At 38.7% G+C, this 17,375-nt stretch overlaps 2 protein-coding genes across 2 annotated transcripts in view; one reads left to right on the forward strand and one right to left on the reverse strand.

Annotated features, from left to right (window-relative positions):
* The window catches only part of LOC139127246 (uncharacterized), a 128,567-nt gene extending 125,188 nt beyond the window's left edge, over positions 1-3,379 (reverse strand). The window contains exon 1 of the mRNA XM_070693160.1: positions 3,123-3,379. Within this exon, the coding sequence (XP_070549261.1) occupies positions 3,123-3,379 (257 nt within the window). The remainder of the gene's footprint in view (positions 1-3,122) is intronic.
* LOC139129520 (endoglucanase A-like) overlaps positions 3,270-17,375 on the forward strand; it is an 88,879-nt gene continuing 74,773 nt past the window's right edge. The window contains exon 1 of the mRNA XM_070695155.1: positions 3,270-3,425. The gene's annotated coding sequence lies outside the window, so the exon portion shown is untranslated. The remainder of the gene's footprint in view (positions 3,426-17,375) is intronic.

Here is a 17,375-nt window from a genome sequence, read left to right on the forward strand (position 1 = left end):
ATCAAATATAATATTTAAAGCCGTATACTACACTACTTTCATTTTTTCTAAACTCAAAAATACATTAAAATATTCATACAGTCAAACATAGCGTCAATGACTCTTAGCTCACATTTGGTTTGTTGTTGCAGGCCATACAGAGTATGCTTCACTAAGTTTTCCCCTGGGATCATGAATATAAAGTTTCAAAGCCATTATAGATAAAAGTGTTTTTAACCAAAATGGGGAAAATTTCCCTGAAAATATAAATATAAATATTTATCACAATTTATGACACTTGAGTAAGGTTGCCTCCAAGTACATGCATAACAGGACATTTTGTAAGTAATTACCTTCATGATCAATGTCCTTTACCTTCATCTCATCCAGTTGCCCATCAAGGGACTGACCGACTTCGTCCGCCTTCTTCTTGACTTCTTCATTTCCATAAAAATACCTCTTAAAGTCCTGGATTGGTATTCTTCCCTCTGGAACTACTTCGCTTACTATAATCTTAATTTTCAGGTCACCTGCAGAGGTTAAATGAAATTTATCGCAAGCTATTTGAATAAAGGTTGCGGGGCAGGGAAGTTTCACAATAAAACACTAACAACCATTCACAGACTTAGCAAGAAAAATAGATTTTTAAGAGTACAAAATATAATATTCCTCATCCTATTCCACTCCTACAGGTTTCAAATTTTCTCTTACCTGGATCACGTCCTTGCCATTTTTTTTTCTTTTGGCTCATATTTGATTCTTTGTCGACTTCACGATCTGTAAAGTAAGAATAACAATCAGACTTGTTATTATATGCCTGCATATTCCATCAAATGTGAGATTTAAAGCCCTATCTTCTAATATTCTTTTCTTTTCAAAACTAAAGGCATATTTAGATTTAAAATCCACATAATGACGATATCACAAAATAATCCCATGTATAAATACCATTGTGACTCTAAAAAATTGTCAATAAATTGCCGACGTTGGTGACATTGTCAGTCCACTGTTAAAATGAAATGCAGAAATGAGAACAATAAACTTCGTAAGTAATAAATGAAACGCTTATAAAAGGATAGGATATGTAAACCTGTCACTTGACTCCTTTACTTTCCTTGAAATATTTCGTTAAATTTGTTTATTAGGTAACTTTGTTGTTCAAAACATTTGCAGTAAAGAAAAAACATGTGAATTTTTAATACCCGCTTGCTGTCTTCGTAAGGTAACGCTATGTATGACCTCTGCATCTTCTTTCACCACATTCAGGAATGTTTCATTGATGTTTTCCAGCTCTTGCCCTACTTTGTTCCACACTTCCTCCTTAATTTTCTTTGCTTTATTAAGGGCGACGTTGTATTGGCAGAGGAATCTCATTATACCTTTCCTTAACGCGACAGACTCGTTCATGTCGACAACAAGCCAACTTTCATGGTCACGCATATGTCGCTTAATTAAGTCATGGCTAAGAGAACCCCAGGGGATAATAACAGGAACAGCAGCGCACATTGCTGCCAGTGTTAAATTGACATAATGTGTAGATGATGGAGGAACAAGAACAAGATGGCACTGGCAAAGCTCATCCTTAAGTCCTTTGTCTGAAGGCATTCGTGCAAGCACAACATCTAATTTAGAATGTACTATAACTTCAAACGATCTTAGGAGTTCAGATGCACATCGTTTGGAACTCCCACAATTTTCCATGTTGGTGGTGATTTCCCGTGTTTATAAAAGGAGTCAGCCACCGAGTTCATGGCCTGTACAATAACGCTGTCACTCTTAAGGTTTCCTAGTTCATGTTCTTGGAACACGGACAATATTTGGAAGTTTTCGTTCTCCTCGAGGGCTTCTGGAGAAGGAAGTTTAAAGTCATTTTTATCTACCATTGGTGATAATCTGAAGTGTTTTATGTTTTTGGTTGCTGAGCGGTACAATTTTTTGTACTTTCTGAAGACACTTCCTCCAACAGAAAAGACAGAGTTGGCATCTTGTCCTTCTTTTGTTAAGTCTTCCAAGCGAAGGTCAAGGTCCGACTCACAGCAGTTAGCAATGATAGGGGTGACACGATTGCTGTCAAATAGATTTATCAAGTAGAATGCTGCTCTCGGGAAGAGGTCTCGTTCAATTTCAAAGGCCGCCTCTGATGTTACCATTCCAATTCCAAAAACGAATCTGACGTTTGCCAACTCTTTCAAATCTGAGAAGTACTCTTTGTGGCGATACAGCCAATCAGAATCAGGTGTATCATTTCTGGCTTTGAATTTTCGAATTGGTGATGGCACTATGAGCTCAACGCCAAATGCTTTGGCTTCCTTGATTTCTGCTTCTGTTGCTGTGAGGGCGGTGCAGTAGACCGATAAACCCATTTGACGAAGTAGACGGGTTAGTAGATGAACTGAATCAGTCACTCCTCCCTGGATTGAACCTCCCCAACTGTGGTTGACTATCAACGCCTTATTTCCATATTCCTTCTGGAAAAGCAAAAAAGCAATGCATATACAACGGCCCAAAATTTTTACCTCATCAATACGCAGAGAATTATATTATTATATTGTCTTTAAAACAAGATTGGAACAAATTTGGGAGAATTAGATGTTTTTATTTTTCACGTTTTTCAAAAGTGTTGGGTGCTCTATAGCTGAGTGTTGCAATATTACAAATACTCATAAAAACATGTGTATAGCATAAAAAGATAAGCAGATGGGCTTACACTTGGAGATTGAAATGACATCAGATCACTATCAAATTTTCCCAAATTAGTTCCAATCGTGTTTTAAGAACATATTGTATACTGGTAGCCTTTCTGTTGGTCCAGTACACCCACTCGCTGTGTATAAACCAACCAATTTGTGTTATGGAGCACGAGTTGATTAATTTTTGCAAATATATTACTCTTCTATGAAATGGATATTGCAGAAAGCCACCAGAGTCCCACGACGTGGAGAAGCCAAATACTAAGACAAAAAAAAACCCAAACCTTGAGGGTTCAGCGTTAAATGGCACGTATGCTTTGATAATACCACAGTGTAACTTGATAAGGCTTTCTGAGCATAAGCTGCATTCATACATTCTTTAGTTGTCATGGTAGGTCTATCACCTGAGGTTTATTTTAGTCACCTCAATTTACCTGACTTTAATGCACTTACTTTGGCTTGCTTTTCTCGACAGAAGAGTTGGAAGCACCCTGCCAACTTTGGTCAGCATCTGGCTTGACTTCGTCGTCCTTGTCGTCGGGCAGGTGACCTGTTGCGAATGCGGAAGGACCCATGGCGCGAACACTCGCAATGGAGGCGTCGGTCTCAGCAGCAATGCGCTGACGATCACGGTCAGTGTATTCATCGCCACTTCCATTGCCACTACTGTCAGTGCTTCCCCTTCGACTGTGATGCTGTGTACTCGACATGGTGCTAATGAATTCTGGAAAATGCTTTGAACGGTGCGACACTGTGGTGTGCAACTATGTAGCGTTCTTGCTTGTAGAGAAGTGGACGGGTTTAACTACGTCATCTCAAGTTAATATTTATACAATATTTATGACTGGTATAAGAGAGAACATTTAGAATGACCTTATGGGTGTCACAGCATCAAAAAAGTCAGACTTGGTCAAATATTATATCGGGGTTACGTCAAATGTATCTAATAAAAATTCACTTCCAATTTTAAATAAAAATATTATAAGAAAGATAGTGCAAGTATAGTGCCGTATAGTCGCTCTGCTTTCGCAATACCACCTTGTTCTGTTATAATTGGACAGCTTGTTACTGGAATGGAACGTATAGGCTCATTCAAATCGCTTTTTATGACAGTCTATGCAGTGCTTTACTTATTCGACAAGCTTCTATCTTTGTAGCGCTGTATATCGGTGACAAACGTATTTAACGCAGACGACATTGCAGTGGCAAATAGTTTACACTTTGGACTGTATGGACAAAAACAACACATAAAAATAATAGGATAAAAATGGCGTAAATAAGCGAACAAAATTCGTAACGGCGTCTAGCACAATCAAAATGCACACCTTGGAAATGTGGTGATGCTGAAGCAACTGCTGCCACTGATGATGATGATGATGATGATGATGATGATGATGATGATGATGATGATGATGATGATGAACGTGGTGGTGGCAGTGAGAATTTTTGCTGCCCTTGTTACAGGATGTACTCAATGGATAAAGTGATGGTCATGGTAGACAAAAGGGTGGATTAGAGTGGAATATCTCCCCTACATATTGAATTTCTTCGCTCGCCGTAAGGAACAATTGAAGTTGGCCTTGGGAACGATATTTTTCTTTCAGTTGACGACAATGTTCAAAATTAACCACAAATTCCGAAACTCTTCATTCTCTTCAAATTATCCTGTTAATATCGTCGAGGATTGCTGAATCAATTGGCTAACAAATTTAACAGAATATTTGTGAATAGCTTTTCTCCCTTGCTTATCTGTGGACACATTAAAGCGTTGAGGGTATGAAAACTTTCCCAAATATTCATTTATTTGTCATAATATTTCCGATATGTCTTGTCATTTAGACAGAAGGCCCGCAGTTCTTACATTTGAGCGATGTTAAACAGAAAATCGAAGGTCCCAGCATTGCTTTTGGCTTGGTTTTTTGTTTGTTTTTTGTTGTCATAAAATTCTGAATAGCCTTTAGGGCATGCTTGTCTCTGATAGATAAGGAATTATTTTTTCACCTTCAGTCTTCAGGTTTCGATAAAGAAGAGCAAATTAGACAAATACTAGACCCACTGTTCCGCATCATGCCGGTTTTCCTGTTGTTATGACTTACGATGTGCAGTATCATGACAATTCTATAGATGGTACTTATGAATTTTATCCTAGACGTGGGTTTCAAAAAATTATCACACTTTTTGAACTGTAGACTATAGATACTCTGTTAATCTTATGATCTTATGAAGAACATACATTACTATGTAGGACAGTCTTAGGTTAGTCGTCAGGAGAATGTTTCTGACGACAAGGCATTCTTTGTTTGCTCCAAGACAAGAGTCATCATTCTTCAACCGAGCTCGGATATTTACTTGGCCAACAACAAAATCAGTAGAATCAAACGTATTCTTTCGTTTCGTTCAATCAAACTTTCACACAAGTTTAATTATAATAAACTGCAAACTACGATTAAAGAAAGAAAAAAAACATACGAAACATACATACAAAGAAACAACAAACAACTTGAGAGAAAGTCATAAACAAAATCACAGAGTAACATACACAGAGTGGCAACACCTATTGTTTAAGGCGTGAAGCGGTTACGTAAGCAATCCATGTTTGCCTCGCCTCACGAAGCTCTTGCCTCTCTTTTCCGAAGAGTGCCGACCATGCACCCTTCGGTAATTTTCGGATTTTCACCAATTGTTAAGCGAAAGTATGTTCGACAAAGTTTGTGTTGTTGTTGTCGTGTGGTGCTGATCGGAATTGATGTGCTGGCAAAAACGGGAGTGTTTTGAGCTTCAGGAAAGTGGGTGTCACCGTTTTAAAAATTCCTCTCATATTTTATGAATATATAATGAGTGTGTTTGAACAAAATTTGAAAGTCTTTTATCGATACTGTCTGGTTTTACTCAATGGCTTACGGTCAGTCATACCGTCTTTTACACGTGCGTCAAGAAAGGACATGTTTATGAAACTGCTGGCGTGTTATGTTTTGATTGGCGTGAAGCAGTGTTTCTGGCCTGAGAGCTCACAAAGTAACTATGGTTGCTACGCGACTGGCAGTACGATGCCATCTCGTCGTATGTTTCGCATAATCTTGTGTAATTATCAACCACAAACAAAGCCTCCAAAAGTTAACACCTTTGAAGCTCATTTTATATGAAAAGCCAATAGTCTACCGAGACGACCATGGAACAAAAGGCATGCAAGTGTTGCCACTCTGTTTATGTTACTCTGTGACAAAATGTACTATTGAGTCAACGACAATTGTAATGCAGTTTTAAGTGTAATTTTTCTTTAATTTTTTCAGTCTACATAGAAATTTATTTGGCTTCTTGATGAACGAATCACTAAACAATAAATAATGTCCTATTCCGAGAATGCACTGAACAGGGATACGTATTACGGCCGTCATTGTAAAAAAATTCAAGCGAAAATAAAAGAAAAACAAACAAACAAAACCGGGCCCGCATTTTAGTCATTCTTAAATCATCATAGCATGTACATATTATAACTAAAGTTTGGTAAGCCGTAGCTCTATATGCCATTTGCGGCGTGCCATTGTAAATGGAACTCGTGAAAATAACCTACATTCGGTTGATGTCCAAACTAGAAGTGCAACTAAAGCTTTATAATTCTCCCACAGTTCAAACGTCTTTATTTACTGTTAAAATCCTTCAATATTTCAAACATGTTTAATTACAGCGAATGTTTTCACATAGTGCGCGAACGAGGCAAGTGAATACGTTTGATTGATATGATTCGTTATCATCAAATTTTCATCTTTAAGGTTGTATCCGCCTCGAAAGTGAAAGACTTAAACTTTTGCTCAATTTTTTCTTGACGATCCTTTCAATCACTCTCTTTGAAAATCAAGAATAAATATCGGGGTCACTGTTCAAATTTTGGTTCTAGAGAAACAAATAACCCAAGATTTACAGATACTTAAAATTCAAAATGGCCGTTATCCCTGAGTTAACTCTTTGGAAAAATAAAATTTTCGAATTTCGGAAACTAAACTGGTAGATAGTTTTCTTACACCAAAAGCTTTAAAATTAACCCCAACAAGTGGTATCTCAGACAAGAATTGTAAAAGTTTAAGACGGTCCGAATATGTCTTCGAAGCGCATTCTGCCTGATACACATTCATGCAATTTGCATAATGAATACTATTACATTGCACTTTGGTTGGTATTATCTCAAGCTGTGAGTATTCATTTGAAATAGGAACTCACTACATACAAAGAGCTACTTGTATTTCGTGGTCCTAAGCTTTATCTTAGGTTCCCACAACAGCATGGCAATGTAAACTATAAGTAGGGCCTAAAGATTATTTACAAGCTGATCGGTAGTAAAGTCAACAAACTCTTGGCACATAGCTCTGTTGATCACTAAACCAGTACACCCTTTGTAGAGTTGGATTATTGCCAATGGCTACGTGCACAGCAGCATACATGTTCTCCTTTATGAAGACTTAATTAAGTATTTCTGATAGAACTAGGGGACTGGTCAGTTTCTTCGGCCTGCGGGTGGCAGTTATGTTTTTTACAGTCATCTAAAAGTAGTTTAAACGCACCGTCATGAAAAATATTTAAAAAGTGGTGACCCCCGCCCTCATGTCAACTATCGAAAACAGGTTGACCCCAAAAATTTAAATTTGCGAAACAGCTCCTTAAAAACTAATCCGTTAATCTCTCTCTCTCTCTCTCTCTCTCTCTCTCTCTCTCTCTCTCTCTCTCTCTCTCTCTCCTCTCCCTCTATCTCTCTCTCTCTCTCTCTACAATATGTGTCAGTATCTTACCCTCAAAAGAGCACACTGACCCCCGGCGAGTATTGAGAAAACATAGGAACCCCAATCCTCCCGGCAAAAAGAAACTGACCAGTCCCTGAGCCATGAATAAGCTGAACTTCGATTTTTATTCACACTGTAAAGGTGGCACGAGGCAGGCGTCGCAGATATCAATCACGTACGTCGAATAGACGACAGTGTGTGGTTGTAAATTAACGTTGTAAATTGACTTTTATTGCCTCTCATATAAATAAAAAATAATGATATAAAAAGTAGTGTCTACCGTTGACTTAGCAAGCCGGTCGGTACTTACAATTCTGCTGAACAGCTCACTGTTGAAACATGATAGACAAGGTATCGTCAATGAATACTTATATGCAAATTGTGGGATTCTGTACATGTATTATGACAGCGCTGTTTGTTAGTGAGGCAGGTATTCACGGCCAGTTTTATGTCCATGTTATCAGTACCGTAGATTAAGGGCACCGGTCATGTGAGGTCATGAGATAAGTTGTGTTTGCTTGTGACTGATACAGTCTCTGCTTCCACTCAGCTGCACTATAGTTTCACGAAGGGCATATATCGTCGTGTAAACAACTGCGCTTTGTATGCAACGTGCTCATGATTTCTGGGCTAGGGACACTAACAGTTGGTTGGCACCATTCAATTGATAAAATATGAAGGCCCCAACTTCTGTCCCAGAGTCGCGTTCTCTCTCTCTCTCTCTCTCTCTCTCTCTCTCTCTCTCTCTCTCTCTCTCTCGTTATTATGTGTCAGTATCTTACCCTAAAAAGAGCACATTGACCCTCGGCGAGTATTGAGAAAACATAGGAACCCCAATCCTCCAAGCAAAAGTGACTGACCAGTCCCTAAGCCATGAATAAACTGAACTTCGATTTTTATTCACACTGTAAAGGTAGCACGAGGCAGGCGTCGCAGATATCGATCAAGTCGAATTGACCACAGTGTGTGTGTGGTTGTAAATTAATGTTGTAAATTGACTTTTATTGCCTCTCATATAAATCCAAAATAATGACATAAATTGTAGTTTCAAGCGTAGACTTAGCAAGCCGGTCGGTACGTACAATTCCGCTAACACTGTTGAAACATGATAGACAAGGTATCGTCAATGAATGGTTACATGCAAATTGTTGGATTCTGTACATGTATTATGACAGCGCTGTTTGTTAGTGAGGCAGGTATTCTCGGCCAGTTTTATGTCCACGTTATCAGTATTGTAGATTAAGGGCACCGGTCATGTGAGGTCATGAGATAAGTTGTGTTTGCTTGTGACTGATACAGTATCTGTTCCACTCAGCTGCACTGTAGTTTCATGGAGGGCATACATCGTCGTGTAAACAACTGCGCTTTGTATGCAACGTTCTCGTGATTTCTGGGCTAGGGACACTAAAAGTTGGTTAGCACCATTCCAAGTTTCTGGGTGCAGAACCGGGCACAAATCGGATACATTATCAGTAATAATCGGAGGTTATAATCACAAAAATTAAACAGTTGACCATCGATGTGGGGTTACAACGATTTTAACATTATCTTGAAGCAGGATTATGGTGAAATTTGCACACGGTTAGGCGAGATTCGCTGATAATACGGCGACTTGTGTGCCTTGAGCATGTACTGCAGATCTGCAGTGCTGTTTTACGTGGGGAAGTTATAGGATGGAATTATATCCTTGGTTGGGAATCACGCAAGCCGCACGACAGTGGCCTAAGCCGGAAGGTCCAGCCCAAAAAGGCTACAATTATTGCAACTACTGGAGTTATAAAATTATGAGAAAAAGGTGGCACACAGCGTAGTGTGTTATTTCAAATACTAAACTATTGAATGAATACAAACGAATGCAGGCAAAATTAATTAACAAAATCTTGTTCAATGTTCAATTGTTGTATCAGTGCCCGGTATAATTGATACCAGAAATATACTAATGTATCCACAAGTACCAAGTTTTCATCTACTTGAATATTTAGGGGTGCCTAGATATAAATATTTGATAAAAATTATTTGTTGCCAGGTATGCTTTTTGCAAAACTGGTGTAGAATGAATGAATAAAAGTCAAAGTGCGGATCTTTTACTAGCCATACTTACATTGTATGTGAGCCTCACCCATGACCGCAGACACATTAGACGCTACTTAGACGTTAGCGAACCAGAATTCACTTTATTTGATCAGTTTTACCTTTAAAACTCATCTCAACCTTTCGTATTTTTTTTATTTTTCAACAACTAATTAAAGATCACCGTGAAATATATATTATTAATACACAACAATCATAAATGACTTCATGCCATGCTCCCAAAGCCAACTCTGTAAAACTGTTTACCCTTAATATTGCTGTTTTGGGAATGCGTAACTTTGTAGTCAAATTTATGTATATTTCAAGCGGGAAAACCACTCTTTGCTGATAAAAATGACTCGGAAGCAAATTTACAATTTACAAAGAAAACTGTGATTGGCTATATCCATTTTCTTTTTGGATATCGATGTTAGCGACAAAGTTCACCTTTTATCCCATCATGTCAAGGTACTTCAGCAATGTTTGGCAGCGCGCATACTACACATCTAGACAACACAGCTACTACGTATAGGGAACTATTTCATTCAGCAGCGATCTGCAAAGCGCCTTGTATAATCAAAATTATACTATAGTTTTGTTCATACAAGTACCACTAGGGGCCGGGAGGTGGTAAATGTTGCTTAAATAGGGATTTTTTGTTCCAACATATGAGAGAAATTTAAATTAGGAGAAAAATGGGGTAACAGTGTTCGTTACCCAAGAAATGATAAAAATTGACTGTTTTTAGGAGAATCAGTCATTTATTTCAAGGTTATACAGTGACTGAAACTCTCACATTCTCATCATTATTTCACATTTTACTTTCAAGAGACACACTTTTCGAGTAGGTAACCGACGAACGTTTAATTTTCACTATTAGGGAAAATGCAGGTTATGAGCCATGTGTTTGTTTTTCCTGCAAGCTTTATTTGTTCAAACAAGTGTTTCAGCAGTACATGCAAAACAGGCACGTGCACGACTGAAAAACTGCCTTCATGTAACTGATGTAAACGTGTGAGATTTTTTCTAATTTCAGGCAATAAATTATTAAAGAGTATATGATTTTTGTGTATAAATTGTTAGCTCAGTATGTCATCGTAAGAACACAGATATTTTTATTCTAGCTTTTTGACATTTTCAGATGACGTTGGATCATTAGTTCGTCCCAACGCATGGCGATGCATTGCATGGTGCTTTCTAGACTCTCCACAGTCGCTGTGCCTTGTTTTGTGCGCGCCCACGATGGGCCTGCATTCGAAGACTACGCTGTGCAGCTGTGAGCACGCGCTGCCAGACACAGCGACTGTCCGTTTTGCAAGGGTATGAATATTCATAAGGGTAGTGACCTCAAAAGAAACACCTATCTAACTGGGCGGAGACAATATATACTAGTAGCCGGTGGACTTATATACGCGGTATGTTTTTTATTTTTCTTTTTAATTTTATTTGGCTATGCTACTTGTCATTTTTGATTTGATTAACGGGTGTGTGGAGTTCTATAAAGTACCCGGATCAGGCAGAAATCCGACCGGTCGCTTGCAAGAACGTCCAGACCCTGGGATTCGCGTCGCGTCTCTGAAGGGCGCGCGTGTTCCAACAGGGGAGAACGTGAATCGCAGGGTCACTGCCAGACCAGGCGATGCATTGCATGGTGCTTTCCTCTCTGCTATCGTGGCTGATGCTACACACCCCCCCACGGCCGATTGGATCACCGCCGCGGGCACTAATCCTATTTTAGCGCATGAACAAGACAATATGATACAGTATGTGTGCATCAATAATATTTACGGCCCTGATGTAGATTTTGCGGACCGGGTTGTATGGAGGGTCCGTACGCGGTACGACCAAGGTCTAACCGGACAGAGGCAAGCCTTGGCTGCGTTCTTGCGTAAACAGAGTGAAGACTGATCGACTCATCGGCCTTTTCATTTTCGCTTAAGTCCAGCAGTGGAGTCCATCTTACCAGCGAAGTTAGCAAGCTTTTGACTTTGGCTCTTTGATATCGGTGATCGTTGATTTAACAACACCATACTCGGCGGCCAACTTGCTTGCTTTTTTTTTTATTTTTTTCCGGGTTTTACATGGAAAAAATAGCTAGTCTGACTGCTAATCGAAATTTGAACCAGCGGAGAAATTTCCAGTATCACTTGGATTAACCTACAAGACAGAATCCGACTGCAGAAATAACCAGTGCAAGGTGTTGCTAACGTCTGCGTTTACTAATGTCTGTCTCACAAGTGATGTCAATCGAACGACGTTGTCCCCGCTTGCAGCGCATAATCTGGTGGAGAGATATTGTTTTGAGAACGTGGGATGTTCGAGATTGGAATCATATTTTTCGGTTTAATAGGGCGTTATCTGGGTCCAGGGCCAGCCCATTGCGTTCAGACACGCGATTTTGAACCTTCAAACATGACTGTAACAGCTGTTGAATCCCAATTTTGTTCTGTTGAAAGTCGATTCGTTCGGTGATCCGATCCAATGTGGCTGTGTGACGGCCATTTTATTTAAAACCGGGGACTATGTCATTGACAATGACTTTTTGAAGAAAAATCTGTGTTTCAAGAGCGACTGTAGACTTGGTTCAAGTCTGTGATTTGTGAATGTTTGAGAGTGAATGCAATGATTAAGTTTGTATTTTGCTTTCATGTAAAACGCGCGCGTGAGTGAAGTGGACGCGATGAGTTGGGTGAACGCTATACACGGGAGTTTCACCCAGAATTACAAACTTGGCTTTCTTGCAGGGTTTGCGTTGATATAAATTATACATGAGATGACGTTTTATTTACTGATATATTATCCATAAGATGATATCACAAAATTTTACACATTAGGAGGAGTTACCTAATATGACCCAAAGCGGGACGTGTATAAAACTGACATGGCGTTGTTGACAAAATGTCGAGTGCGATCACTCCCACAAAAGTGAGCACGAAAATCATGTTGAAAAATCGTGTTCTTTGTGGGGCTAATGTTGCAAAATGCGATAATCGTCGCTGGTTATTCAAGGAAAGAAAGAAGAAGTTGTCAAGCGGCTTGTTCCGTGCGAAAACCAAAGACCAGCAAAAGGGTCCTATTCGACGCCCATAACACTAAATTCATGCGTTCTCCTCATTGGCCAGAATAATAATAATAATAATTATTATTATTATTTCCACTTTATTTCGGACTAATATGTCCATAGAAATCTCAGTACAATAATGAACTAAGGTACAGATAAATAAATATCATAATACATACTGAAGAAGTGATTTAAGTGGTGCATTATCATGCAAAAAAAACCCAAAAACCACCACAACCGCTCAATGGAAAGTGATTTTATCCACATTTTGCGGATATCAGAAATAAAATACATGCAATCACAAACTTGACGTACACTCGTATTTCCACTGCGTGATAAACGTACTATAAAACATACATTTGTTTTCTAAGAAGAGCATCAAAGTTGCACAGCCCATTTGTGACAAACATGGAGCTGGCACTACTTCGTCTCTCATAACCCAAAAAAATACGGGCGGCATTGTTGTAGGCAACTTTCAGTTTTCTCATGGCATCAGCAGAATATTTGAACCAGAGGTGGCCACCGTACAATTGAGAGCAATACACTTTAAAAATTCTACATTTCACTTGAAAAGAGCACAAGGAAAATTTCCTTAGCAGCATATTTGCTGAGACATAGAATGCTCTCCTTTGTCGCTCAATATCGCTATCGTCTCTAAAGTTATGTGTTAACAAAAACCCAAGATATTTCTTTCTTTCGACAAAAACAATTTTGACACCATTAAGGTAAACAGCGGGAATGTGCTTAACTTTAGAACTATCTGATGTGACACACAAACATTCGGTCTTTTTCGTATTGAAGACAATGTCATGAGTATTACTATAAATGCTGCAAATGATGACTAATTTCTGTGTCCCTTTCACAGAGGGACTTATCAGACAAATATCATCAGCATAAAAGAGGTGATTGATGAACATGCCACCAATATTACAACCTGTTCGTGAAGTTTCAAGTCTATAGCTTAAATCATCAATATAAATATTAAATAGTTTCGGTGACAATATTCCACCCTGCTTAACGCCATTTTTCACGTTGAAACCCTCTGAAATGCAACAACCCCAACGGAAAAATATATTGCGACCTATACCAAACAAAGAGAAACCTAACAAAGCAAATAGGCACTTTACGAAAAATCAACTTTTTAAACAATGTCCAGTGATTAACACGATCAAATGCTTTGGAAGCATCCATGAAAGTTACAATTACGTTGCTACCATGTTTCTTAAAATATGAATGATTTCTTTCAGAATGAAAATGCACATATCAGTTGAATGATCCTTTTTAAACCCAAATTGGTAATGTGAAGTTTCAAGAAAGGACTCAATTCTGTTCATTAAAACTAATTCCATAATTTTCGATGCAACAGTCGATAATGCAATAGGCCGGTAGTTATTTTTGTCATTTGTATTCTTATTCTTATCTTTAACAATGGGGACTAAGATGGTATCCGAAAGTCTATTAGGACAAACAGCATGAACAAGCATCGAAGTAAAACACATGCTAAGCAAAACTGACACCTTGTCACTGGCGTACACAAAATGCTCTGCAGAAAGTGAGTCTGGACCAGCAGATTTACCTGTTTGTAGATTACTTATTGCATTACTAACATCATTGGGTAAAATAATGATATCCACATCACCTTCGCACTTATCAATCATGTCTAAAACCAAATTCTTGTCACTTTTAGTATGGACAACATTAAAAAGATTACTGTAATGCTCACGCCACATTTCTGCAATATTTGCATCGCCACTACAGCCACTTATGTTATTTGGCTTGGATGAAATCTTTGCATTTATTTTATGAACTGAACGCCAAAAATTACTATTGTTACCAGAGTGAAGACTTTTAGCCGCAGCATCGGCTTTAATTTGATCTTCATTACGTCGACATACTCGCAGTGCACACTTAAATTGCGCTTGAGTACGACGTTTGAATTCAAAAAGTGGACCATTTCTAGGTTTCCACAATCACGCCACAAAAAGGCTGAAACTGTCAATCATTTTGTATTTGCTTGACGTCACTGTGTATACAGTCCGTCTGGCGCCGGTACTTTGCAAGAAGTCCAAGTCGGTGAATGCGGCAAAACTAGCTCACTATACTGCGCAGACCAAAGGTAACGCATTCGATCGCTGGGAAAACCTGGCCTGAGCTAACCCAAATCTGAAAAGGTTTGACGAAGAAAAGAAATAACACAAGATTAAACTATTAGCGGTATAAATGATTTTATGTTTTAAAAATCACCGACTTGAACCAAGTCTAGAGCGACTGCACTAAGTTTGAAGAAACTGTGTAAAGATGTTTGTCGCACACAGCTCTGATAGCACAAGATGAGATACGTCAGTCGTTGCAACAATTAATTGCATATTTGATGACGTTTTGTAATTTGAGTGATATTTCTAGAAATACTGTAGTAAATTTGATAAAAAATGGTACAATCATTAGCACGTAGTCTAATAATACTGTACAAAGACACTTAGAAGTGTCATGCGAATTAATTACTAATTCGTATATTAATGAACTTTCCTAGTAAGTGGACTATCTCAAATATACTGCACCAAAATATGATGACACATGGTACAGATGACCTCCCAGTACTGTAATACTGTAGACATTAACTGGTATCATCTCCAGTAATTACTAATTTGTATATTTGATGAACTCTCATAATTAGTGTGATATGTCTAGAAATGCTGCATCAAATTTGCTGAAATTTTAAATTTACATATTAAATGAACTTTCATAATTAGAGTGATTGATGAAACTTGGTACAGGTTTTGATCTCACAGGGCAGTAATACGCTTCATTGACACGTAGCGGTATGAGTTATAAAATTCGGTACATGTGATCATCTGTCATTGTTATAATAGAATGCAAAAATGTTTGGCGATATCCTGTCGATGAATTACTAATTGACTTATTTAATGACCTTTTGTAATTATGTGGCAGCCAACATTGGTTTTACGTTTTTACCATCATGAAACTCATTCGTAATCACAGACCAAGCTAATGAACAGGACTCTATCCTCTCCAAAGACTTGTAATCAAAGTACCAATTAACAAGTCGGGACCGTGTCATCAACGATGCCTTGTATTTCGTGTTCCTTAGCTGATGTTCTTTAACGGCGGGTCCGACAAGACATTCGCAATGTAGACGATGAGCATGGGTTATATGCAAGCCTATGGATAATAAAGTCAATAAACTACTGACACATAGCTCTGTTGACCACTACATCAGTAGACCCTGTGTAGAGTTGGATTGTCGCCAATGGCGACTAGCACAGCAGCATGCATATTCTCCTCAATTAAGACTTTATAAGTATTTCGGATAGCACCAGGGCACTGGTCAGTTTCTTCGGCCTGCGGGCGGCAGTTATTTTTTGCAGACATCAAAACCTGGCTTACACCTTCATGGAAAATATAAAAAACCTCGTCCCCCCCCTTTCCGATCCTCATTCAAACTATCGTAAACAGACTGAACCCAAAATGTTCAAATTTATGTTGGAAGTGCTCCTTAACCGATATCATGAAGCGGGCGTCGCAGGTATCGATCTCGTCGAAAAGACGACAATGTGCGGTTGTAAATTTACATTATTAAAGGACTTCTATTGCCTGTCATATAAATAAAAAATAATGTCATAATGGTAGTGTCTTGCATTGACCTAGGAAGCCAGTCAGAACGTTTACTAAACAGCTCAATCTTGAAACAAGAAGTATCGTCAATGAATGGTCAAATGGAAATTATGAGAGTCGATATTGTGACAGCGCTGTTGTTAGTGAGGGAGGTATTCTCGGCCACAGTTTTATGTCTATGTTATCAGTACCGTAGATATAAGGGCACCGGCCGGTCATGTGAGGTCATGAGATAAGGTGTGTTTGCGTTGACGTCATTGTGATACAGTCTCTGCTTCCACTCAGCGACACTTTAGTTTCAAAAGGGCCATATGCTCTCATGTAAACAACTGCGCCTTATATGCAACATTCTCATGATTTCTAGGCTAGGGACACTCAAAGTTTGTTAACATAACCCAAAGTTTGTGGATGCAGAAAACATCCGGGCCACGACGCTGGATAATCGGATACATTATCAGTAATAATCAGAGGGTATGACGTCACAAAATTCACTGGTATTGACAAAGCTATATATATGAAGCAATAATGTACCGAATCCCGGCCCATAATGGACGAAAGCAAACTTTGCACAACAAATCCCTAGCTGCATTATTTGGTCGGCTGGACCGTGCTGCTTGGACCACTGTCGTGCGGCTTGTGCGACGTTGACAACAGTGTTCAAAATGTACAACAAAGTCCGTAACTCTTCATTATCTTTAAACTATCCTGTTAATATCATCGAGGATTGCTGATGCAAGTGACTGACAAATTTGACATCCGACTTCACCGATGAATTGCTTCACTCCCTTGCTAATCTGCGGGTACATTACAACGGGCATAGAAAGGTTGAAAGTACGAAAACTCACTCAAATGTTCATTCCGTTGTCATCATATTTTCCTGATGTCTTGTCATTTAGACAGAAGACCCGTATTTCTTGCATTTGAGTGATGTTAAACGTAAATTAAAGTTCTCACCATTGCGATTGGCTTGTTTTGTTGTTGTAAAATCTTGAATTGCCTTTCGAGCATGCGTGTCTCTGACCGATAAGGAAATATTAGTTCCACCTTAAGTTCAGGTTCCGTTAAGGGAGAGAAAATTGGACAAATTGTAGACCCACTTTTCAACATCATACCGGTTTTCCTGTTATTATGACTCATGATGTGCAGTATCGTGACTATTCTGTTAAGTGT

The sequence above is a fragment of the Ptychodera flava genome, chromosome 3 (genome assembly GCF_041260155.1).
Source record: "Ptychodera flava strain L36383 chromosome 3, AS_Pfla_20210202, whole genome shotgun sequence".
Classification (NCBI taxonomy): Eukaryota; Metazoa; Hemichordata; class Enteropneusta; family Ptychoderidae; genus Ptychodera; species Ptychodera flava.